The sequence below is a fragment of the Dromiciops gliroides genome, chromosome 1 (assembly GCF_019393635.1).
Source record: "Dromiciops gliroides isolate mDroGli1 chromosome 1, mDroGli1.pri, whole genome shotgun sequence".
Taxonomy (NCBI): Eukaryota; Metazoa; Chordata; class Mammalia; order Microbiotheria; family Microbiotheriidae; genus Dromiciops; species Dromiciops gliroides.
In genome coordinates this window covers 303009144-303036393 of record NC_057861.1, presented here as the reverse complement: position 1 = coordinate 303036393, position 27250 = coordinate 303009144, and the positions used below count along the sequence as shown (strand labels likewise).

Below are 27250 nucleotides of genomic sequence, written 5' to 3'. Positions count from 1 at the left end.
AAATGGAAGTAAGTAGTGGCTTATGGCCACCTTAGGACACAGAGGCACCTGTTAACCTAAACCCATTTAGGATCTATAGATGACATTCATTGTTTTCTATTGGGAATATGGTACTCCATAAAGCTTTTAGCCTCATGCCCTGGACAATAAAATATTTTATTTGGGTTTTTTGGTTTTGTCTTTTGGCCTCTCCTCTTTTTGTCTTTTCATGCAGACCTGATATCTGAAAGGGCAGACGATAGATAAAATTGTAATATGCTCTTATCTTTTTTATGTGTCCATACATTTAGATAATAATACTTACACGCATAACTTTTCAACAAGATTGTTAATTCTTTCCTTCAGGGATATATATCTACATACTGCAAGTCTCTGCAATGACCTGCACAGTATCTCATACATGTCAATTTAAAAAAATGAAACACTGCCTTGATAAATATAAGGCTAAGATATTATCAGAGTTCAATAAAAAAGAAAGTAATTTTAATAAAATATTTCTTTATTTGAATAAGGTTAATGTCTTTTCTTGAATTCCAGCTAGCATCAAATAACATTAGTCAGAAAAAAAGTAACTTGAGAAACAGTATCCAATTGACAGTGGCTAGAAAATCACTTCAATTTTACAGCAACATCAATAAAATTGGTATCTTAAATAGGCAACACAGATTGAAAAAGTTGCAAGTATGGATTTTACATCAAATCTTTTTTTTTAAACACCAATATGACCTTTTTTTTTTTTTACTATGTCCCTGTAAACAAACATTTAGTCAGCGAAATCCAGTCACCAGATTTTAATATTCAACATCACATTTTTCCCAAGATCGCATTGTTGTAATGCATTATGCCAGGCAATCCCTCATTCAAGTAGTTTCTCCTGTCCCTATTTTGCTTTTGTTATTAAAAAGTCATTTTTAATTTTATACAAAACAACACTACCATGACTACCATAAAATGCAAGAAGCTTTTTGGTAGTCAGGATCTGGATGGAATTTAACACAGTGGGCTGAATGTCAATGAGTTTAAAAGTCATCATTAAGCTGACGTAGGAGTCAGGCAACATTCTGGGTGGCTAATAACATATATCAATTGTTCCTTATTAAAAGAGAGCATTAAAGAAGTAACGTGTACAAAAGAATCAGTGCACAAAAGCTTATGGGATCAATGATGATGGAAGTATTTGATTATGTTACCAGTTCTAAACCAGGGAAGATGTTATTAGACCCTTTCAACAGATAATATATAGAATGCTTGTAAGGTTTTACTATTTGAAAATTTCAAATTAAATAAAACATAGCTGGAAGGTACATTAAATCAGGAGTTAACAATCATAATGTTATTGCATTCTTTAAAAAGTGATTTTATGAACACAAAGAACACTGATATATTCTAAATAAAAGTCTGTTTTAATCCAAGGCACCCTGTAAAATATTTGCTGGTGTAAGAGTGAATAAATTTAATTATCCAAAAATAACAAAGAAGTTAAAGAATCCTGGCAGTGACTTTTTTCCCACCAAGTTTGAATATTTTTCTTCATAAGTAATCTACGTATCTTCAATTATTTTGAGGAAGATAAACCAGACCCAATTAATGGGATACAACTGGCCCATCCCAAATGGCTCAACTTACAATGTTTCAAAACAATTTAATATCCAAGGGAATAGGGAGTTTAAAATTTATGATTATGCCCTCTCAATATAGTGCAGGTACCCACTTGTCTAGGCTGTAATCAGAATGAGACCACTTGAATTCCAGCCTGACAAAAATATACTGCATAGATTTGGTATTCATTCAATGTTTCAGGCACAGTGTGACTGTGGAGTTTTTAATACTGGAATTGGCAGCTTTTTACTTAGGGATGATTAGCATGAATTATATACTTTATAACCTAAACATTCTCTTGAAGGTATGAAAAATTCCTCATGGACTGATAAAGAATTTGTGATGTCTTTGAAATGAGCCATGTGTCCAAATTGATTTCAGAATCTTAACATTATTAAGGGGGGGGGGAATTCACTCCTATTACAGATAAGTAAATATGGCAGAGTGAAACATCACTTATTGGAACATCTTAAGTTATCACCCCAGAACAAATGTTCACAGAAGTTGTAACAGCAAGACTGTCGATTCACATAATATCACTATTAGAGTATTGCAAAACCAGAGTCTTCATAGAGTCCTTGTGTAGGCTATAGGCATGAGAGCATCAACCTCTGAGTGGTATTAAAAAGTCATTAGCTTGGGACCTTATGGAGTTACACACCATGTATTCCAAGACCTGTGACAAATAAAAAATGGCTAGAGTAGATGAAAGAGTCAGGTTGAGTTATGAGGAAAAAAAACCCCCAAACCTCTGATAGTCTTTAAATGCAATGACCACAGTATTATTGAAACTTAGAAGTTAGAAGTCAGAAGTGTAAAAAACTGTGCAAGGACTTTATGAAGACTCTTTATACTTGGACATTAAAAGGCAAACCCTACTGACAAAAGCATTAAATACTTGAAGCTCTTTAAAAAAAAATTCACAAAAGTCTACCTTTTTTATTTCTTAAAAATTACTCAGGAAAACCTTGAAATTACAATGAGGAATAGTCTCCCATATTTTTAGAGGATATAAAAATTCATGTATTCAGGTCTGTGTAGTAAAATGGCATTGTAACTCAATCGCAGTGGTTACTTTTTGAGTTGCTTACAATATTCAAATCCCATGCACCCTTAGAGCTGAATTTACATGCTGTACTTTACAATATGGTAAAACTGAGTTAAACTACAAATTTTAAAAAGCTATTTAAAAAGCAGATTTAAGTGACTTTCTTTGAGGCAAAGACATTCAGGAGCAATGAAATGAATCTATCAGCAGGCAAAATACCCGTAAGAACCGTTATTTAGAACAATGTTTTCATCTGAATGAAAATTAGGCAAAAAGCAGCTCTTAATTTTTTTCCCCATAGCTTCTTCTCAAAATAAAATATACTGTCCACATTCAAAGGGGGAAAAAGAGTTCTACATAGGTATTATGAAATGCGAACATCTTGGTCTTTAAAAAGCTCTACTTGGGCAAAATGATCTTTGATTTCAGAGGGAGTAACATCAACATGAATGATTGTAGGAGTAGCTCTTTGATTAAGATATTCTGATTCATACATCTTAAGACTTTGGTTACTCTAACCACCATGATATGGGAATTATATACTTTGATCTTTAGGCCAACTTTTTAATTTTGGAAAAGTTTTCTGTCAAATAAAATTTCTTACAAGTAAACTTTTTTGCCCCGGAAATCAAATATGCTAACTACCATTTCAGGGCCATGTCCCTAGTTTTTCTTACCCTAATCGCACTGGAAATAAATGTACTATTTCATGGCTGTTCTACCATCAACAATAAACTCAATAAATTTTAAATAAAGTTATATACTGTGCACAGTTTTTCTTGTAGTTCTCACTTCCGTAAGGTTTATTCTTACCACAATTTAACATTTAAACAGGTAATTTTAACAAAAAAATTAATAATTTAGACTATTGAAGCAATTTAAACACAAAAAAATTCCCTCATTTACAGTCAAACTTCTGTACATACATGTACAAAAAAGGTGATCAAAAGAATTTTTTGGCTGCTGCTTCTTGCTGAGTCCTAAATAAACACAAAACAAATTGAGACAAGTTAAAAAACTTTAAATTAGCATTCTGAATAAATGAAAAAACAATTCATTATAACCTATCTACTTTACTTCTATGATCTATTAGATTGCATAATCAAGAAGTTTCAAGATATAAAAGTTATCTTGTCCTCCAGAAGCTTTACATGCCTCTCTACTTGAAAATATTATAAACCAGGGTAAAAAACCATCTTCTACAGAACCTCGTTTTTGGTATATTTAGAAAGTGTTATTTTCAGAAATCTCTTTATATCCTATTAGAGAACCTGGAACCCAGTTCTAAGATAAATTGTTTTAATTTAATTAGACAACTATCATTAATCTGCGTATGGAGAGAGGGAAGGATCTGATCAGATTTTATAAAAGAAACTTACCTATACATGATATAACCAATGAATAACATCGACTGTACTGCTACAAATATTACAAAGTGTGTTGTAGATAAACAAGATGGAAATGGTGGTAGTTCTGGGCATTTTGCTCTTTCATTTGATGGCTGTAAGACAAAAAAGCACATATATGAGACAATACCCAAAGAAGTTCCTGAACATTTAGTATATTTAACATTTCAGAAATCAGATTTTAGTGGCTTCTAGATCAAAGATTCTCAAGCATATTTATTCCAATGGTCACCAACTAATCTACTCGACACTCCCATGTGTCAATGCAATTAAACATCTCTACCTACAGACACACACACACACACACACACACACACACACACACACTTTATGAAAGTGACCTGAGGTTACTTGGATATGGTAAAAGACTAAACTTTAACAGAAAAGGCTGTGTTTGTATGTTTTGCAAACAGGCAGCATGGTGGAGAGGAAAGGAAAGTAAATCAAGAACAAGAAGGTTGGTATTCTAGACCAGGGCTTCTTAAACTTTTTCTACTCTCAATCCCCTTTTTGCCTGAGAAATTTTTACTTGACACTGGGTATATAAAATAGGTATGTAAATCAAACATTTATTGTCAAATTTTTTGCAACCCCCACATTCAGTTATGAGACTATGGAGTCTCAACCCACAATTTAAGCAGCTTTGTTCTAGACCTATCTTTACCACTTTCCTACCTAAGTGACCTAAGACAAGTCACAGACTCTAAGGAGCCTCAGTTCCTCTATCAGTTAAACATGGAGAATACCTACTCTACCCACGTTGAAGGGTTCTAACAAACAAATGAGAGAATGTATATGAAAGTACTTTAGAGACTATATGAGTGTAAGATATACATAATAATGTGAGATAGAGTAAACCGTGAACTATCAAGTGCTATATGAATAGAAGATACAGGTTGCTCTACTGAAAATATTAGTATTGCAAAAAAAAAAAAAAATCAGCCTAGGCAAAAACTGAAAGACCTTGTTGGACAAAGCCTATCTCAGAGCATGTATTTAGAACCATTATGCTAAAAATAAATTGATGAATAATTTAAAGTCTGAGTTAACTGACTTTTTACACACTCTTAGTTCTAACAGCTGAAACAAGATTACAATCAAGGCAGTTAATAATAACTAACATTTATGTAGTACTTTAAGGTTTGCAATGTGCTTTACAAATTTTAACTCATTTGTATCTCACAAATATCATATCATGTATATTCTCATGTTTATCTCACAACTACCCTGGGAGGTAGACGCTATTATTATCCCCATTTTACAATTGGGAAAACTGAGGCAAACAGAGGCTAAGTGACTTGCCCAAGGTCATACTGTTAGTCAGTATCTGAGGCTGGATTGTGAACTTGAACCATTTAGACTTTCAGACCCAGTGTTCTATCCACTGCCCCACCTAGCTGCCCCTTAGTAAGCAAAGGAGCAGTGCTTCTGAAATAAAGAAAACAAGAAAGAACCTATAGGCAGAAGAATCCTTCAAGGCCCTTGTTAATAGTACCATAAACATCTCAGCTACCTAAGATTAATTGTGCTTAAATAAGCACTTGAAATAAAAATAATAAAAATTCACTTAAATATGATTTTATTTCTTCTCTTATCTTCCCTCACTTAGCACTAGCCATTATTCTCTGCCCTCTATAAAATTCTCTAATAAAAATAGGTTTCATATTTTTGCCTAAGTTTTGACACTGTTAATCCTCAATAAATATTACTCCCCTTGGTAGAGATATATAATAAGCTGATTATTGATTAATAAGGGATTAATGAATCTGTTGATCATTTTGATTGGTAACTTTTACTTAGGGTATGATGAACTTTTGCTAAAAAGCAGACTAAAGTAGTTAACATTTTTCTTCTGTTCAAAGAACTATATGTAAGAACCATAGCATTAAAAAAGCATATAAAAAACAGGAATAATAATAGATAAATAAAAGCTGCAGTTGAATAATCTTACTAATTGGGCGTAACAGCTAATGTTTGATACTCTACAGTATTCTTTATTAGCCGACTACCAAAGAAATATAAAGTATTCCAATTCATTTTATATGTTTACAACTAATGATTGAAGGAGTAAAAAGGTAAAAACCTGACATTTTCAGTGGAGTAACCAAAAGCCAAAACAGAAATTCCTTTTCTTAAATGAAATTAAAACAATGTAAACCAAACAAAAATAAAGTTCATAAAAAGTTCACGGAAAATAGTTACCACATTTCGCTGTATTAAATGCTCAATATCCCTCTTTACTACATGAAGGTGCTCTTTGATATCACTGAAATGCTGGGTCGTTTCATACACACTGCCTGCTGGGCCAGCATGCTGGGATCCACTGACCAGCCTGAGGGTTTCACCCATGGAATTTCTGAAAAAGAAAATCCCCCAAAACTTAATAAAATCATGTTAAGATAGCAGGTGTGGGGTCAAAGCATTGCCAAGGTCACAGAGACAATGTCCAGATATCTGTTGAACATGACCAGCTTGTCACAAAGAACACTACCAAAAAATCTAATTTGTTTGAAAATGAAGAAAATTCACTTGTCAAGTCTTAACAGGATAATCAGGAAAAATCCGACAGATCAATAAAAACAAAACAAAACAAAACTTTCAATAACATAAACCTAGGAGGCAGGGAGTGTGGGCTCATGAACAGTGCTAGAACAGAAGTCAGAGATCTGGGTTTGCAGCCCACCTCCTATAGGTCCTAGGTGTGCGACAGGGAAAGTCACTTCAACCCTCTTGGCACTGGACCCTTGAAATGGGTCCATTATTTACTTCCCAGGACTGTTGTGAAGAAAAGGTGTCATAAACTTTAATAAGCTATTATTGTTCATAGCTGAACTGTTCATGCTTTTTAAAAAATCCAATATTGTAGAATGCTCATGTTTTGGTTGGATGTTGGTGGTTATCCTTAATCCCCAAAGATGACTAAAATGGCAATACTATGTTGGAATCAAGTACAGTGTGTTTGACTGTGGCTTATCAGACCAGTACAAACTTGGAATGCTCTACCACAGGTTGGGCACACATTTAAGAATGCTGTTTTCAGGGGGCAGCTAGGTGACGCAGTGGATAAAGTACTGGCCCTGAATTAAGGAGGTCCTGAGTTCAAATTTGACCACAGACATTTGACACTTACTAGCTGTGTGACCCTGGGCAAGTCACTTATCCTTCATTGTGTGTCCCCCCCCCCCCCCAAAGAATCCTGCTTTCAAGTATGGTCTTAAAAGAATATTCATTTGATCAACATCATATTAAGTATTCATCATATGCAAAGGACATGATGAAACAAAGATGATCAAGACATGGTTCATGGCCTCATAAGTTTTTAATTTAGCAGCATAAATAAAAATTTTAACCTCTTAATAAAAACATCAAGAAGGATAAATAAAAATAAAACCTTCCCAGATTTTCTTTCTGGTATACACTTAAACTTTCTCTCTTCAATGATCAGAGGAAAGCATCAGAAAAATAGAGAATCAGACAAGGCCCATATTGCTCCTACCATTCTTATTCCAATCAAGAAGAGAATCCTGTGATAGCTACTAATATTTCACCCTTTCTGGGGCCTCCTTCTATGCCCTCTTCTTTGAAGTTGCCTCTTTACTTAAAAGTAATCTGCATGTTTAAGAAAATAGCTGAACTCTTTTATAAGTCATATATGAATTCTACAGGAAACAAATTTCTTACACAAATGTATAAAGCATATTTTAAAACAATTGTCATCTGTTTTATACTATTTGCATGCATACTTACTTCATTTCATTCACTTGTCTTAGAACCTCTTGTTGAGTTTTTACCACAGAATCAAGTTCTTGTAGAGGAGCCTGAAATGAGATGTGAAAGCCATTTTGATAATCTATCATCTTTAATAACTATGCAAACCACAGTTTCTCTTCCATTGCTTTCTCTTCCATTTTTCATTCATGTGCTGAGCTATGAACACATTTTTAAGCTCACCTGTCCAAGCTGTGCTGGTCCGCCATGTCCTCTTTTAGAGATCTCATCAGTCAAGGAAGAGACATACCTTCTTTGCTCATCGAGGATCATATCTAATTGTCGGTTGAGTTGTTTAATTTCAAGATGGATGCGATTTTGCCCTTCAAAAATTTGTCTAAGCTCACGATCGCTTACACTCTCAAAGATTTCTTCAGCTACAAAAAGTTAGTTTAGAGTATCAGAATCACATGCATTTGGTTGACAAAAGCAGCATGGTTCTAACATTTCTTAAAATTAGCACAATAGGGGGCAAGTTAGGTGGTGCAGCGGATAGAGCACCGGCCCTGGAGTCAGGAGGACCTGAGTTCAAATCCGGCCTCAGACACTTAACACTAGCTGTGTGACCCTAGGCAAGTCACTTAACCCCAATTGCCTCACCCCCCCCCCAAATTAGCACAATAATCTACCAAGTGCAGAAAATATATTGAAAAATGCTGTTCACTCATACCATCTCCAATGACTAATTTTTCATTTTTATTGAAATTTTATTTTTAATATCATCCTAATTTCCAAATATATGTCCCCTTCCCCTAAACAGCTATTCCTTAAAACAAAGAGTAAATAAGCAAGAAAGAAAAACAACTCACTAAAACTAACCAACACACTAAACTGATCACAACAGTTTATGTGATATTCAATAACCATAGTCCTTACCTCTGCAAAGTTGCATGAGAAATGTATTTTCTTATCTCTACTTTGGGGCCACACTTGGTCATTATTAATGTATAGCATTTAGTTTCATTTGGGGGAGGGTTCTTTTCATTTACACTATTGTACCTTTTGTGTATTATTTTCCTGGTTCTGTTTCCTGGTTCTTTTTATAATTCTCTGCTTTTTCATATTCAGCATTTTTTATAGCACAGTAATATTACATTATTTTCATCTATCACAATTTGTTTTACCATAGTCCAAAATGATGAGCACCTATACTTTGTTGCTGATTCTTTGCTACTACAAAAAACGATACTATGAATATTTTGGTATATGTGACACCTTTATTATTGTTTTTTATTTCCTTGGGATACACACTTACTGCAGGATCTCTGGACAAAAGATATGGGTGCTTTAGTTTTAGGGTTTTGTTGTTTTTTTTAGCAAAATTATAAATTCTTTTATAGAATAGTTCAAGCACTTCACAGCTCCCCCACACTGTATTAATATGCCTGTCTCTTCAGTCCCTTCCAGTATTAACTATTTCATCCTTTATCATCTCTGTCAATTTGCTGGGTATTAAAAATCTTGAAGTTGTTTTATTTAAATTTCCTCTTATTATCAGTGATCTGGAACAATCTTTCATATAGCAATTAGTAGTTTGCAATTCTTCTGAGAATTCATGGTTCATATAATATGTTTGACCACTTATCCAATGGAATGCCTTTTTTTTTTTTTAGTGAGGCAATGGGGGTTAAGTGACTTGCCTAGGGTCACACAGCTAGTAAGTGTCAAGTGTCTGAGGCTGGATTTGAACTCAGGTCCTCCTGACTCCAGGGCCAGTGCTCTATCCACTGTGCCACCTAGCTGCCCCCAATGGAATGACTTTTGAACTATATATTTGCTTTAGTTTTGTTTTTTTTTAAGTCTACTTTGAATGTCAGACTTCTATCAGAGATATTTAAAACAAAATTCCTTTCCCCAATTGATTACCCTCCTTATGCTAGCTGTACTGGTTTTGTTACTGTAAAAAAGTATTTCAATTTAATATAAACTAAATCACTATTTTGTCTTCCATGATTGCCTTAATCTCTTATTTGGTTAAGAATTCTCCCTCTAAAATAATAAAAATTTTAATTCAAAAGAAAAAATCTTTTCCTCTAGCCATAGCTGTGAAAGGTAGGTTAACTTGATCCTCTACTTATGGGGTAGGGGGGTCAATTGAATTTAAGGGACTTGCCCTGGGTCACACCGCTAGTGTCTGAAGCTCAATTTAAACTTGGGTCTCCCTGACTCCAGAGCCAGTACTCTATCCACTGTAGCACCTAGCTGTCCCCGATCCTCTAATTTAAAAAAATGTTGTGACCTTTACTATTCAGTTTTCCCAGCAATTCTTTTAAACAGTGAGTTCTTTTCCAAGTCATTTATGTTCTTAGGTTTAGGTTTACTAGGTTATTGAGTTCAATTATTATTAAAAAAGGAATTAAGAAAATTCAACAAGAAAATGTGGCTTAGTCACAAATTGAGTCTTTTTATTATTATAAATATTGTCTTTTTTCTTCATATTCTTCCTTTTCCTATATAACTTCATTCATTTTTCTAACTGCTTCATACTCTTAATCCCAGAGGCCCAAATAAAGTTTCTTAGAATGCATTCTTTCCCGTAATTTCTTCTTACATCACTATCTTCTCTCTCCCTTTGCTTATTTCTCTAGTCAACATTAAAAAAAAAGTTCAGTACTTAAGTACCTAGCATGGTGCTGGGGGTAAAGTATCACCAAGAGATCTCATGAAAAGCAGAAAACTCCATTCCATTTTATCCCATGGGGTTTGCCCCTTCTCAAGAATCCCCAAGCAAGGTGTGGTGCACAGAGGAGAAGAATAACCAAATAGGCTGTGAACAGGCAGAGGAGTCGACAGAAGCCTGAAGGGAACAAGTGCCCTCCATGGAATCCAAAGGCGGGAAGGTGGGGATAATGTAGCAGGGAAAAAGAGAAGTCTGAGAGGGCAGGGCCAATTTTCCATTTTGAGAATAATGGATTAGAGATGGTCCCAAGTGTGATTATATACCACATAAAACCATGCCTTGCTTAAACTTTCCCTCTCTGCACTTGGCACACAAGGAATTGTAAACTTCTAGCACTAAGAAATTCAAATATCTACAGTATTAACAACTTTCCCTGCTTCATCTGAACCTTTTGTCCACCATCTCCTCCTGGACACTCTTTTCCGGGCTTTGGGGATGCTGTTCTCTTAGTTCTCCTCCTACCTCTATGACCACATTGTCTCAGTCTCTTTTACGGATTCATCAGCCGAGTCAGACCCACTAACTGTGGGTAAACTCCAAGGGCGTGTCCTGGGTCCTCTTTTGTTTTCTCCAGATACTCTCTCTTCCTTGGTCATCTCATCAACTACTATGGACTCAATTATCATCCCACTAGAGAAGGCTCCCCTGAGCTCCACTCATCCATTTCCAGCTGCTTATGTTACATTTCCAACTGGATGTTCTACAAGAAGCTTAAATCCCACATGTCCAAAACAGAATTTATTATCTTCTCCCTCCCCTTGCTCCACACTTGTCTTCTAAACTTGCCTATTCCTATGTGGGCACCACCATTCTTTCAATCACTCAGGTTCACAACCTCAGTGTAATCCTGGATTTCTCCCTTTCACCTCATATAACCTATCAGTGGTAAATACTGTTATTTCTACACTCACAACATCTCCCACAATCGTCCCTTCCTTCCCTCTCACAGTCATCGTGCAGGATCAGGCCCTCATAACCTCTCACCTATACTACTCCAGAATCTCCTGCTTGATTTCTCTGCCTCATGCCTCTCCCCACTCCCATCTATCCTTCACAGAACAGTCAAAGTGACTTTCCTAAAATGTAGGTCTCATCATGTCATCATCCCTCCCCAACTCATTAAACTCCAGTGGATCCCGACTGCCATGAGGATCAAACAGAACTTCTAATGTTTGACACTGTAAGTTGTTCACAAGCTGGCTCCTAAGCAGGCTAGGCAACTTCCTATCTTTCCAGTCCACTTCCTCCTCCTTATATTCTGTGATCCAGCCATACTGGCCTCCCTCTTGTTCCAAACTCACAATATCCTGTCTCTAGTCTCCATGCCTTTGCCCTAGCTACTTCCCAGGCCTAGAATGCACACCAGTCTCACCTCTATTTCTTCAAATCCTGATTTCTTTCAAGACTCTTCTGGTCTCCCAACAGTGAATGTATCTCCTTCTCCAAACTACCTTGGGTCCATTTGTATATTTTATATGTAAACTTTGTCTTCCCTATTGGGATTTAAGTTCTTTGAGGGCAAAGGCTGTGCTTGCTGATTGAATGGTAATGAAAAGATCTTTAAAACAAGCTAATCCAAAACCTAATTTCTGGTTTAGGAATATACACTATGACTCTCCCCACCCCCCCATTTACTTCCTAATACATTGGGTTTGGCTTAATATTGAAATTAATTTGTATTTCCTAAGCACACACCCAACTGATGCAAGTGAAGAAGTACAAGTGGCCCAGAATTATGTAAGATATAAGAAAGACAGCCTAGGACAGTCGGAAGAAATGAAATTTCATATTTATTAAATAGTTCTAAATACTTTGTAGCATATCTGCCAAAGACAACAAATACATTACTTTCTCAATAGATCTGGTAGACTTATTAAACTAACATCTCTCTATGACAAAGGGTGACTAAACACCATGAAAGGTTATACAAGACTATAACAAAGCTAGGAATGAACCTAATGCTACTGAATTTTGGTCCAATCCACAATCCCATACTACTTTTTCAATAATTTCAAATAAAGTAAATTTGTTAATGTGGGTGGTTTAAGAAAAAAAAAGTCATTTGGCAAATTCCTTTCAAAAACTGAAAGCTGTACATGAAATGTTTGAAATGTTTATGTTTATGTTTAAACAACCACTCAGTCAATAAGCCAGATACCTCTCTATCCCTAGATGCTAGGAATACAAATGTAAGGAATAAAAGAATCTTTACTCTCAAGGAATGTATACTCTAACAAAACAACTGAGTAAATTGCAATTATCAAATGCAAATTGATCCTTTAAGTGAATCAGTTTTGGCTTCCCAAAAGTTGATATTCTAGACTATAAGAAGTTTCGGAAAAGAACACATAATGACACAATTGACTACTTTCCAAATCCTGGCCCCTCCACTTAAGAATATCAGAAGGGTTTGGTGATTACTCCACTGTATGCCTTTTTCTGCTTAGAAAAACCAATCAGTGATATTCCCTGCCTACCATCTCAATCCCAGGCATATACTCAAGGAGACTCTATGCCCTGTGAATGAATGTCCTTTTAGGGGCTTATTAGTTTCTGGGATCCTGTAATACCTTCTGCAAAGTGCTAGGGAAGGCCTAAGATGTTCTGATTTCAGTGGTATTTGTCAGCCTCAAAAGTTGAAATAGCCTCTAAACACTTGAAATCAGCCTATTCCTCTAAGGGTACCAAGAATAGGCTAGAAACGGTCCTCGAGGCCACTCAAACATTCAACAGCCTAACTAATATGTAAAATTGCTTTAGTCTTGATCACTGAGAGAGAAATTACTTGTTATAAGCCACTCTAGTTTACCACAGAGGAGAAATAAGATCTATGCAGCAGTTACCAGGCAACTAGATGGAATGAAGCCCTATGAGAGGATATGTTTTTTCCTGTGAAGTTCAAGGAAGTTCATTTAAATTTACCTGGTTGCCCTTGAATATCAGGGTGGTCCTTCTGGAAGGCCTCCTTTTTTTTATCCAGTTCTTGTTGAAAATGCTCAAATTCTTCCTGGTACTTTTCTTTGTCCTTTTCAGGAATTTCCTTATCAGGTGCAGGCTTTTGTAGTTCAAGAATAAAAAAGATAAAAATAGGCCTATTAGTAAGATACTTTACCATAATAACTTTCCTTCTTTTGAACTACTGTAAAAACCTTTAGAGCATTATAGTGATAAAGCCAAGTTGCAATACTAGCTAAAGGAAAGTATAAAAAAAGCTGTTAGATTCTAATTCGAGCTGTAGCATATTTACACCTGCTAATCTGAAAAAGCACTTTTAAATAAAAAAGCACAATATATCATGTACTTACTGTTTCTTTTCCAGGCTCAGTCAGTTGGAAAGTCAGAAAAGAAAGGACATCATGATCATCTACAAATTAAAAAAAAAACCAAACCTGAACATTATGTACCATCCTACACTAGTTTCTGAACTAAATGATCACATTTACATTTTTCTTTATAATCATTCATTTTCTTAATCATTTCTTCTGTCTTTAAAAGTTGGTTTTCTTTAATAACTAATCATGGAGGATAACTATATGTGACTAAGGAAATCTTAACAAAAAACCAGAAGATTAAAAAAGTTACTCAGTGAGCTAGCTTGATGACAAAGACACCTCAAAACCCAATTTAGACATCTGTTAAATGCACATTAATGTACAAGGAACTTTGGAATCTGGGGAAACAGTAAAGCAGTCACTGCTCTCAGGGAGCTTAAATTCTACTGGGAGGAGTGTATACAGAAGTAAATACCAAGTATTTTGAGGAAGGGGAGCACAAACACCTGGGGGAGGGGAGAATGAGAAAAGGCTTTGTAGAGGAGTCAGTACTTGAGATATGATTTATTGGGAGTTGGGCATTATGGGAGGTGGAGGTACAAAGGAGTGCATTCCAGACATGGGGGACAGAAGGTACAAAGTCATGGAGTCAAGAGCTACGATGTCACATACAAGGAATAGCTAGCAGGTCAGTTCTAGTATAATGAAGAATAAATGAAGGAGAGTAAGTTAGTCTTGGGAATGTAGATGGGAGCCAGACTGGAGGGTGCTTTAAATTGGGAAATTCTGTATTTTCTCTAAAAGTCAGTAAGTAGTCACTGAAGATTTCTAAGTAGTGGCGTGACATGGTCAGACCTCTGTTTTGTGAATATCCATTTGACAGCTATGTGAAGATGGATGGAAAATGGGGAAAACAATGCAAGGAGACCAATTAGGAAACCACTGACAGTATTCTTGAACTAGGACACTGTGTGAGTAGAAATAAAAGGATAGACATCAGAGAATAGACAAGATGACAACTGAGGGAATGGGGATGTTGTTCATCGTTCATTTTCGAAGGGGACCAATGACATCACAGGATGATGTTTTGACTTGTGTGTGAATTGGATTTAAGTGAGACAGAATTCCACAAAGCCATCACCCTCACTCTCTCTTCCAGAGTCATCAACGTCCAGTGGCAAGACAAAAATCAAAGGGACTGCTGAGGGCCCAGGATACAGTGTCTGAACTTGGCATCTTCAATGTCTGACCAAACTCTAAGCGCTCCACAGTGCCTGCTCCAGGCACCTTCAAGGCTGTTGGAACAAATTGTTCTCTTCTGCCCATTTCACCAGGGGAAGTCTTCACAAGCTTGGGGCAGACAACCCCCTAACTCACTGATGGGTTTGAGACCTGTCAATTACTCTCAATCTGGTTTCAACTGTCTGCTAAGACAGTTTTACCAGGGTGTGGCCAACTGAGCATGCAACAACTTCTTGGAGCCACAGATGAAGAGCTGGATGACAGGTGGACACCAAAAGTGGATGAACAGTCCTGGAAAGGGCTTGGCAAGCCCTCACACCAGAGCTACTAGTCCTCCTCAGATACCTCATATAGCCCAGGGCATGGGGATAGTGAGGACCCATATTTCAAATCTCAGCAACTAGAAAAATGATGGTGCCTTCAAAGGAAACAGAGAAATTTAAAGGACAAGTTTATATGCCCTTAAAAAATTTATCATGTTCTATATTAGGTTATACCTATATATTTAGGTAGTCAGTATTCTACAAAGCTACATAGCTATTTAAGCTTGCAATCTTGGTTCAACTGTCCTTGCACAACGTATTGAATAGATACCAAATACAGTGTTTTAATAATTTAGATTTAAAACTCAGAGAAAAATTAATTTCACATCATCAAAATAAAAAATGGGTAGATATAGAATAAACTTCTTTGTGCTACCTTAAGAACCTGCTAATCCTCAACTGGCCATATTGGTCACATCTGCAAGCAAAGGGGATTTAATTCTCTGCATTCAATTTTGAATTGTTTTTTCTCAAAGAACCAACTATGTTTATGACATAGTTACATTAAAAAGGAAAATGTAAAGAATTAGTGAGAGGTGGGCACATAGAACCCATTTGGAGCCAAAAATTAAAAAAAAAAGTTAGAAATACAATTAAAAAAGAAAGATGGACAAGCATGAAATTATATCAACTATTTTCTAGTAAGACCATATTAAAAGAAGGTCAATCAATCACTCAATCTCTCCCTCCCCCACCCCCCTTATGGAAGGTTTAAAACTTCTCATTGGGCCATTCATTTAAAGAGGAAACATCTGCTAAGATCCCAAAGTGCTTTGTACTTAAGCAAATAAATAATTTCTAGTATATCTAAAACTAATACAATGTTCCCAGTAAAATTTAACCACCAAACTTCCAATATTTAAAGGCTAAAAAAATTTACCTGCAAGACCACCTGTTGCTGCAGATATTCCAAAATGCCCTTGTGCAGGGATTACCATGTTTTCCACTTTGGCACAAAGCTCATAATCATCTTTATCTGGTGTAAAGCCATTATTGATCATCACCTAGAAGGATACACATTGGTTACAGCTTAAAAAAAAAAAACCAAAACAGATAATAAATGCTGAATAGATGTAGAATCAATTTTGATTTTAACAAATTTAATTAATTCAAACTTCAGATTTTATTTTGAATGCAATCTTCAAATTATTTCTAATATATTATTGCAGGGAAGATTTAGAATAGAATTTTTAATATGCAAGGGCCTTTTTCTGTTTGGTCTGGATTTGTAATTTCATTTGTGTAAAGAACTCTTGGTGTGGAAACTTATTTCACCAATACAGAACTGCAACTAGTCTAAAACTTATATGTAGAGAATTGCCTGGGGAACTGGGAGGTTTAGTGGCTTGCCTGTGGTCACATGGCTAGTATGTGTCAGAGGCAGGCCTGGCATTCTATGCCAAAATGCCTACAGTGGGCATTAGAGATCATCTAATCCAACCACCCTCCTTTTACAGATGAGGAAGTCTAAGTTCTGACAGTCAGTGTAAGCGATGCCCAAGGTCACTCAGCTAATAGCAGTGTTCTTCCCACAAAAATCACTTTTCATTTATAAATAGGGAATGAATGAGATAGTAAATATTTAGTGAATTCCCCAAATAATCTAAGCTTATGCCTTCAAGTGCCCAAATATTTTATTTTAAATGTTTGTTGAATTATACTGAACATAACTGACCTCTGCTTCAAGTCTAGTCAATTCAATTCAAGAGACATTTATTAAGCACCAATCATGTGCCAAGCACCGTACTAAGTGCTAGGGAACACAAAGAAAGGGAAAAACATGGTCCCTTCTCTCAAAAAGTTCACAATTCTTAGTGATTTGGTAGACCCCAAATAAATACTTATATATGCCCTGACAGAGATTTGTTTTTCTTTTTGTCTCTTGCCTTTTATTTCTAACCAATATTCCAGTTTGCTGCTTTTAATAAGCTGAAGTTAGAAAATCAGACAACCAAACTCATTTAAGATAGAATTCTTAACAAGAATCAACAAGGCTCTGAGTACAAATACCAAGGAGTAAGATGGCGACTGGTCTTTGTAATTATGAATTCCCAATTCAGGGCTATCCTTTAGAACAGAGGTAGCAAACACTTGGTTTGATTGCAAAGGGCCTTGGCCTGACCCCAAGAGATCGCTGATTAACCAGAGGATGGGAAGATGAGTCGTAGACAGACAAATCTTAGTGCTTGCCTCCAACATAATTACATCTACCATTATTGCCAATATTTCCCCACTCTCCACTCTTTCCTCTCGTGAAAGGTTCCAACCTCCCTACTTCTGAACCTGGGGGACAGCTTCTTGGGACAATTAGAACCTAATCACTACTCTAGGATCAAATACAAAATGCTTTTTTGGCATTTCATTTGGTCCTTTATAATCTGGCCCCTCCTTTTTCCAGGTTTCTTATACTTTACTCCCCACACCATATATTCTTCAATCCAATGGCACTGTCCTCCAGGCTGTTTCATGAATGAGACACTCCACTTCTCAGCTCCAGGCATTTTCTCTGGCTGTCCCCCCATGCCTGGAATGCCTTACTTCCACTTCCTCACCTCTGCCTCCACGCTTCCTCTAAGGTCCCAACCAAAATTTCATCTTTTATTGGATCCCTTTCCCAAACCCTCTTAATTCTAGTGCTGTCCTTTTGTGATTTTTTTATTTAACCTGAATATTTGTTTGATGTCTCCTCCACTAAATTGTGAGCTCCTTGAGGGCAGGGATGGTCTTTTGCCTCTTTGTGTATCCCCAGTGCTTAGCACTAACAGATGTGTATTGACTGATTATTCCTCAACTGTAGCACCCAGAACTAATCAAAATATTCCAGACACTAGGATGGAATAGAGAAAGAGTATCTTCCTCCTTATTCCTGGAAGCTGTGTCTCTCTTTATTGCAGCTCAAACGATTGTGGACTGCCATATTACACTGCCGATTCATATTGAGCTTGCAGTCCATCAAAGACCTTTTTCAGACACAATGATGATAAACCACGTCTCTTCCATTGTGAACTTGAGAAGCTAATTTTTTTTTAACTCTAGTGTACAATTACTCAATTGTCAACTTATTAGATTCAGTCTATCAAGATCTTTTTGGATCCTGACTGTCATCCAAAGTATTCACTGCTCTCACCCCCCAGTTTTGCATGAATCAATTGAAAGTATTTTAAAGGTACCTAATATGTACCAGCAACTGTGCTATGCACTAGGGATACAAGGGAAACAAATGAAACAGTCCCTGCTATCAGAGTTTATATTTCTGACTCCCCACAACTTCTAAGTGCCTTCCCCCTGGCCCCCAAATTATCTTGTATTTGTTTTGTTTAAACATATGTGTATGCTTGTGTGTGCTCATACTCCCCTCTCAATCACCGTCCCCCCACCTGACCAATATAAATTTTTCAATAGCAGGGACTGCTATATTTTTCCCCCCTTGTAGCTCTAGTACCTAGCACAATCCCTAGCACATAGTAGGTGCTTAATAGGCAAATCAAGATTAGATTTGAGCACCAGCCCTAGATTCAGGAGTACCTGAGTTCAAATCCCGCCTCAGACACTTACTAGCTGTGTGACCCTGGGCAAGTCACTTAACCCCACTGCCCCGCAAAAAAAAAAAAAAATAGATTTGATCCTAAGAGAAAGAAAACCACTGGAGTTTTAATAAGCAGGGAAGAGGGGCATAGTCAGATGGAATGGAGAGAATAGATACCTGAAGAACAATGAGGGGACTACTATTAGAATCCAGGCAAGGGGTAGTAAGATTGGTGTCTGTGAGTACAGAGATGCTGCATGAATAGAATGAACCAGATTTGGCAACTGATTAGACAGGTGAGATGAGGAATCCAGGATGACTGCATTTATGAACCTGACTGACTGAGGAATCTTTGGCAAAACTAGGGAAATTCAGAAGGCACATTTAGGGAAAAAACATGAGTTCTGTTTTGGACATGTTGAAATGTCCATTAGTTAGCTGGTGACATAGTATTTAAGCTCAGGAAAGAGAATGATTGATCAGGCTGTATAGGCTATAGAGAGTCAGGATTCATCTGCATAAAGATAATTAAACCCAGAATGAGCTCACCAGGACAGACAGTGAAGGAGAAAAGAAGAAGGACAGAGACTTAGAATAAAACTATGCTTAAGGGGAATGATATGGATTATATCCTACAAAGGAGACTAAGGAGTGACCACATAGGGAGGAAAACCAACAGAAAGCAGTGTCACATAAACCTAAAGTGAAGAGAGTAGTCAAAGGTGTCAAATGTTACAAAGAGGTACAGAACTATGAAGACTAAAAGAGGGCCATCACATTTGGCAATTAAGAGATCGCTGTAACTTAAGAGAGAACAATTTCCATTGAGTGATGAGGTTGGAAAGAGAAGTGGAAGCAACAAATGTAGATATACTTCTTCTAGGAGTTTGGCTGTGAAATCAAGGGGGAGAAGATATAGGCCAATAACTTGAGGGTCAAGTGACCCTCACTTTACAATAAGGTCAAATTCAGGATTTTAAAGAATGGAAGGAAGAGAGCTAGGATGTTTATAGGCAGCGAGGAAGGAGCCAGTAGACAGGGAAAAACTGAAGATGAAAAAGAAAAAGAGGATGATGAGTATCTATGTGTGTGTGAGGTGGGGGGAGGGTATAGGGAGATGGTGGCGTATATGTGTGCAATCCACCATAAGAGAAAGAAAGGGCACAAGTAGAGCCGTCAGCCTTGGCAAAGAGAAGGATCATTTCCATTTCTTCAAAAAAAACCACCACCACAAAAATCCAACAGAAATAAAGGAGGAGACAGTGGAGAATGATGTTAAGGGATTTGGGGGGTATAGAATAGGAAATAAGAGAAAACTCAAATGAAGTGAGGTTTTCTGCCCAAAGGGTGGGGAGAGGGAACTGTGTAAAAAGCTTAAACAATCCATCTATTCTTCAAGCTTTTTCTCAGGACCCTATTACATTCTTAAAACTTATTCAGGACCCGAAAGAACTTTTATTTAGGTGAGTTATAGCTATCTATACTGTATTAAATTTATAATTGTTTATTGTTATTATAAAGTTAGTTTTGACCTCACAGAACTCCAAATGACCTAGACCAAACTTTGAGAACCAGTGATCTAAATCATTAATACAAAAGTTATAAAAGCACAAGGCCAAACATAGCTGTCTGAAGTAATCTATTGGAGACTTCCTGTCAAGCTAAAACCAAACATCAATAAACCATTACTATTTGAGTCCAGATACTCCTAATCCATCTAACTCTATTACTGCCTAGTCCACATCTCTTCTTCATTTCCACAAGAGCAGTATGAAGACATTTTATCAAACAACTTAAAAATTACTAAATGCTAAATCAGTCCACCCTGTGTGTCTAGCCTAGTGGTATCCAAACTTTTTTAACTGTACACCTCACTGATAAAATATTTCTGAGCACACTCTCCAATACACTTAACTTACAGAGTATATATATATATATATGCACTATTAATATATTATGAACATTATAAAATACACAAAAATAGAAATTTAAAAGAATGATAAAGATGAAATATTTTAAAAATCTGATTAATGATACAAAACTTTTCACTAAAAATATTAGCAATATTCATAATAATAATCAGTAATATTTTAGTGAAAGAAAATTGAAATGCTTCATTATTTTTGAAAATTATTTGACATGCTGTGGTACAGAAATTCAAAAGTCTGGTTCTAAGTTTTTTTGTTTTTGTTTTTGCAGGGCAATGGGGGTTAAGTGACTTGCCCAGGGTCACACAGCTAGTAAATGTCAAGTGTCTGAGGCCGGATTTGAACTCAGGTACTCCTGAATCCAGGGCCGGTGCTTTATCCACTGTGCCACCTAGCCTCCCCAAGTCTGGTTCTAAGTTAAATTTATTTTGACTCTCAGTTCTAATGGTTGTCACAACTGAAAAAGACAAAATACATACAGCCAAATGGAAGTCAAAGTTCTGACATCACTGGGTACACTTACTAAATCATGGCACTTCTTTTTCAAGCACTCACACAAATGTTTTTGTTGAAATTCAGTTAAAAAATTTGCATCTTTCTTGATGTTAATGAGTTGTTCTTGTGAACTAATGGAAAAATGTTGCATATCCATATAGGGAGAAAAAGGCCCAAGTATAAAATTTTGAATTGATTTTGTTATTTCCAAGTACAGAATCACCAAATTGAGCCTTTCAAAGGCAGGGTCCAGAATTAAAAGCACAAATATCCAACATACAGAGAAATGAGTAATTTTACAAATTTGATGGTCATATTACACAAGCTTTTGAGGTAATTATTACTGGTTTATACTAACCCTGAGGTACCATATAAATGGATACCAATGCAGATCTTTTCATTTTTAGTAAGGACCTGATATAGAGAAAGTAATCTTCTATGCATATGTTCATATGTCATCCCTAAAAAGCAATATGGCATTAGTGAATAGAATGTTAGACTTGGGAGTCAGGAAAAGCTGGGTTAAAATACTGCCCCCAGTATTTATGGGCTAGGTGACTAAAAGCAAGTTCCTTTAATCTCAGTTTCCTTATCTGTACAATGGAGATAATACCTGTAGTATCTATTTCATAGGGTTGTCATGAGGTTAAAATGAAAACGTATTCAAGTGATATTGATGTATAATGTTAGGTATGAATATTATCGTTGTTAAATGTCATTACTTACCGTCAATGTTTTCTGGTAATAAGTAATTTTTGCCCGGACAGGATAAGGCTTATTACGAAAATCCCTCTGGCAACTTGACAAAGCTTGATTAGCACCATCGCTGTAGAATGGAGAGATAGAAACAAAAAACTTAAGAAATTCCATCTTTAAAAATGATTAGTGGGGCAGCTAGGTGGCGCAGTGGATAAAGCACCGGCCCTGGATTCAGGAGTACCTGAGTTCAAATCTGGCCTCAGACACTTGATACTTACTAGCTGTGTGACCCTGGGCAAGTCACTTAACCCCCCCATCCCCCCCCCTCAAAAAAAAAAAAGATTAGCAAAGATGATTCGTGTGTAAGAAGAGAAAATACTAAAGTTAAAACAAAGCTGAACATTAGAAATTTGACCCTTTAAGAGGTAAAAATTAACATTTTTAAACAGTGGCCTAAATTTTCTCCTTATCAGAACTTTGCACACTACTGGTAAGAGTTAATAGGGGGGCGGGGGGCAGGCAGCTAGGTAGCACAGTGGTTAAAGCACCAGCCCTGGATTCAGAAGGAACTGAATTCAAATCCGGCCTCAGACACTTGACACTTATTAGCTTTGTGACCCTGGGCAAGTCACTTAACCCCTACTGCCCCACAAAAAAACAAAAACAATACAAAAAACCAAACAAAAAAGAGTTAATGGGGGGTAGCTAGATGGCGTAGTGGATAAAGCACTGGCCCTGGATTCAGGAGGACCTGAGTTCAAATCCGACCTCAGACACTTGACACTTACTAGCTGTGGGACCCTGGGCAAGTCACTTAACCCCCATTGCCCGGCCAAAAAAAGAGTTAATGGATATTGAGTACAAATAAGAAAAGTCTTGTCTTTATAGTTCACTAGATGATAAGCTGGAAACCATCAAAAGGATAAAAAACAAAAACCCAAATATCCAGATACTAAACTCACACTGTATTTGTATTTATTGTAATAAGATTTGTAATCCATGAGTAATATGGCTCTCTAATTAAGTGAGTTGCCTGACTGGAGGCACACATCTACTTCAGCAAAACCCTAAAAAAAATCATACCAAACTGGATAATATTTAAGAAACCGCAATAAGTGACTTCATCTACTTCAGGACTGCACAAAAAGCCAACCAGAAACCCAAAGGCAGAAGAAAAAAGGGCATCCCCTCCCAGCTAAGACAGCACTTGGCAAAAGAGAAAAGGCTAGAAGGCCCCTAGTGTGACCAGACGGGCCAGACACATATAAAATATATGTGGGGCTCTGTATCCCAAGGCTGTGAATGGAGGGTTCCCTTGGGGGAGGATGGTCTGAAACCAATCAGGGTAACTTAGAAGTTAATAAGGCTAGCAGCAGCTGGTCCAGGTGCTGCACCACTTAGATGCAGAGAGCTCAGGTGCAGAGGCTCCTGGGTCCCCAATACTTTAAGATGCCAGAGAAGACTCTGAAGATCCAGTGCTCTGAAACTCAAAGACCTCGGAGGTAGAGGGCCAATTGAAAGAAGTAGAGGTCAGTATGAGAACCAGGTGGCACAGTTTGATACTAAGTAGGGATAACTACTGCCCCAAAAAGTACAGCAGAGGCAGACCCTGGCTTGGCATAAACCCTCAATTCAAGAATCAAGATTGGAGTGAAGAATAAACAAACAAATTACAGACCCCCCCCAAAAAAGAATTATAGTGGGTCCAGAGATACCCCAAAATCCAACCGAGTACAGAGTAATTCCATTAAACTTCAAAACAGAGATTGAAAGAAAAAAATAGACATTCCACAAGGACCTCATGAATATCTATAGAAAATAAAGCAACAGACAAAAAGTGAAATAAAAGTTCTTGAGGAAAGAATTGGAAAAAGAATAAATAACTTAGAACAGAAAGCAGTAAATTTATTCCAAATAAAACTTCCTGAAAATTAGAGTAGACCAATCAGAAATCAATGACTCCATGAGTGAGCAAGAAATAATAAACAAAACCAGAAGTGGTTTTTTTTGTAAGGTATCTGCCATCAAAAACAACTGACATGGAAAACAGGACAAAAAGGGGCAATTTAAGAATCATCAGACTTCCTATGGACCAGGATTTTTAAAAAATAAAATATTTTCTTAAATCATAAATGAAAACTGCCAGATCTATTAGAACCATAGGGCCAAGTGAAAATGAAAAGAATCTAGCAATCATTTTCTGAAAGGAAACTCAAATTGAAAACACTTAGGAAAGTTATGTACAAAATCCAGAGCTCCCACATCAAAGAGGAAAAATATTCCAAGCATCCAGAAAGGAGTTCAAGTACCAAGGAAGTGCAGGTTACACAAGACCCAGCAGCTTTTACTAAAAAACAGAGATCTTGGAATACAATATTCCTAAAATGCAAAATATGTAAACTTATCACAACAAATAATTTATCTTTCAAACCTGAGTATAATCCAACAGAGGAAAAAGATGGACCTTGACTGAAATAGAAGATAAAGCATTTCTAATGAAAAGACTAAGGCGGACTAGGCACTGTGATATGTGAACACAAGACTTCAGAGGAACAAAAAAAGATAAATTTATTTGACTAACTAGAAAGAACAGTATGTTATCATGATAATATTCTATTGAGAAGAAATAAGCAGTCCCTTCAGAATTTTAATGACTTCAAAAATTACTGAGAGAGTTAAATTGGAAAAATAAACCCACCCCCAAAACAATAACAGCACCAAACAAAACACACACACAAAAACCCCCCAGAGATCCTGGGGGTGGATTAGTTTTGTTCTCAGGGCATGAAGAGGGGAAAGAAAAAAGAGGGTAAGAGGATAAATACACTAGTGAGAAAGAAGGGGGATCAAAAAAAAAGAAAAAGAGCTATATGTACAAAAATATAGCAGCTTTTTGTGGTGAAAAAAATTAGAAAATTGAGGGGATGTATATTCATTGAAGAATGGCTGAATAAGTTGTGTTATATGATTGTGATGGAATATTGTTGTGCTTTAAGAAATGATAATCAGGATGGTTTCAGAAAAACCCGAGAAGAATTATATGAACTAATGCAAAGTGCAGGGAGCAGAACCAGTTCATTGTACACCATAACTGCACTATTATACAATGATCAACTGTGAATGACTTAGCTATTCTGATCACTACAATGATCCAAGATAAGATAATTACAAAGGATAGTCTGAATACACTGAAGCATACTTTTTTGTACTTTATTATTCTTGGGTTTTTTCCTGTTTTTTTTTTTCCACAATATAGCTAATATGGAAACGTTTTGCATGACTTCACATGTATAAGCTATATCAAATTGAGGGAGGGAGGGAAAGAATTTGGAACTCAAAAAGTAAAAATATTTTTTACATGTAATTGAGAAATATTTAATGAAATAAAAATATATGGAGGAGAAAATGAAGGAAGAAGTGGGTGGAACTTGCTATTTCTTATAACTGGAATGAGTGAAAAAGGATGGGCAAGCAAGAATGTGTGTGTACTTGTGCACATGTGTACACACGTGTACACACGCACACAGTATTTTGTACAGAAATATATCAAACTCAAAAGGGAACCTGGTGAGGACAGAAGGTGGTAGGATTAAGAAGGAGGTTGATTTAAAAAGAAGGGAAGATCTTTAAATAAGAAAAAATTCCTGATCCTGAATGTAGATTAAAAGGAAAAAAATAAATAAAAATAATTTGAAATTAAAGGGGTATTCATCAAAGGGAGAATGGTTGAAGAAATTGTGTTATATGAGTTCAAAGAATTTACCAAGCAGAGGAGTGACGTGCTCAGACCTGAGCTCTAAACAGGGCTTCTTAAACTTTTTCTACTTGTGACTACTTTTCGCCTGAGAAATTTTTACATGACCCTAGGTATATAGGTATATAAATATATAAAACAGGTATACATAAACTTTTACTGTTGCCAAATTTTTCGCAACCCCCACATTCATTTACGAGACCCCATGTGGGGTCATGACGCACAGTTTAAGAGGCTTTGCTCTAGAATATCACTTTGGCAGCTTTGTAGAGGAGAGCTTTGAGAAGGGAGATACTTGAGGTAGAGAGATCAAGCATGAGGCTATTGCAAATAGTCCAAGTTAGAGGCAATGACAGATTCTATGACAGATGTGAATAGAGAAAACAAGACGGATGCAAGAGATAGGGATAGAGTGGGGATAAATTGGATAAGAACTGGCAAATGATCAAATAGCTGGCCTAGGGAAGAATATTAAGGATACTTCAAGGTGGTGAAAGTGAATGGTTGGAAAAAAAAAAAGCGAATGACTGGAAACATGGCAGTGCCCTCAAAAGATAGCATACAAAAGATGAGTAGGTTTTAGGTAAAAAATAATTAACTAATTGTGGAAATGCTGAGTTCGAGATATGTATGGAACATGAAGAAAGAACCAGAAGTCAAAAACAACATATACTTACTTCTGATGATCATACTGTATTTGTCCATTGTTGCCTATGACAATCACAGCTGGATTGTTTTTCTACAAAACAAAATGAACATAATATAGCTTGTTTTAAAGTTCTTAGTTAGAAGAACCAAGCCTAGATGAGGGCTTTGTAACCTTTTTTTTTATGTCCTAGACCCTATTGTTAATCTGGTGAAGTCTATGAACTTCTCAGAATGCATAAAATGTATAGCATTATCAAGGAAACCAATTATACTGATATAGTTATCAAAATATTTTTTAAAAACAAGTTCACATTCAGGAAAAGCTGAGTTAAAATCCAGCCTCAGACACTTGACACTAGCTGTGTGACCTGGGGCAAGTCACTTAACCCTTATTGCCCCACCAAAAAAAAAAAAAAAGTTCACAAACCCCAAAGTTAGAGGCCCTTTGTCTAGAAGATTTCTGAGGTTCTTTCCAATTCAAATTCTACCTCTTTTTAAAAATTAGTTATATAATTTATTAATTCCAAAGGCGCTGAATTGTATAAGGAAACTAAAGATATAAATTTTGAGAATTAACACTATAATTTTAAAAGACCTATCTGTTCAGAAGATTTTCATTGCAACATTAAACATAATTACAAAACAATCTAAACCAAGTGAAACAGATTATATCCCTCTGACTGGCTGGCTCAGACAAGGTATATAGTTCCTTAAGCACAGGGACCAAGACATTTTCATAATTAATAAACTCCTTCCAAATGTCACATGGAAATACACATAGGCTTAAAATAACAATGGAAAAAGTTACAATGTCATGTAAGTATTAAGTAGTAATTTTGATCTTATACAAACACACACAGAG

The 27250-nt window shown here is 36.3% G+C and overlaps 1 protein-coding gene across 1 annotated transcript in view; it reads right to left on the bottom strand.

Annotated features, from left to right (window-relative positions):
• Window positions 1-481: 481 nt before the first annotated feature.
• LMAN1 (lectin, mannose binding 1) overlaps window positions 482-27250 on the bottom strand; it is a 41734-nt gene continuing 14965 nt past the window's right edge. Inside the window, exons 4-13 of the mRNA XM_043966420.1 lie at window positions 26418-26479; window positions 22014-22113; window positions 16219-16342; window positions 13807-13865; window positions 13424-13556; window positions 8005-8198; window positions 7801-7871; window positions 6256-6409; window positions 4027-4148; window positions 482-3627 (exon numbers count right to left, since the gene is read on the bottom strand). Of these exons, the coding sequence (XP_043822355.1) occupies window positions 3591-3627; window positions 4027-4148; window positions 6256-6409; window positions 7801-7871; window positions 8005-8198; window positions 13424-13556; window positions 13807-13865; window positions 16219-16342; window positions 22014-22113; window positions 26418-26479 (1056 nt within the window). The 3' untranslated portion in view covers window positions 482-3590. The remainder of the gene's footprint in view (window positions 3628-4026; window positions 4149-6255; window positions 6410-7800; window positions 7872-8004; window positions 8199-13423; window positions 13557-13806; window positions 13866-16218; window positions 16343-22013; window positions 22114-26417; window positions 26480-27250) is intronic.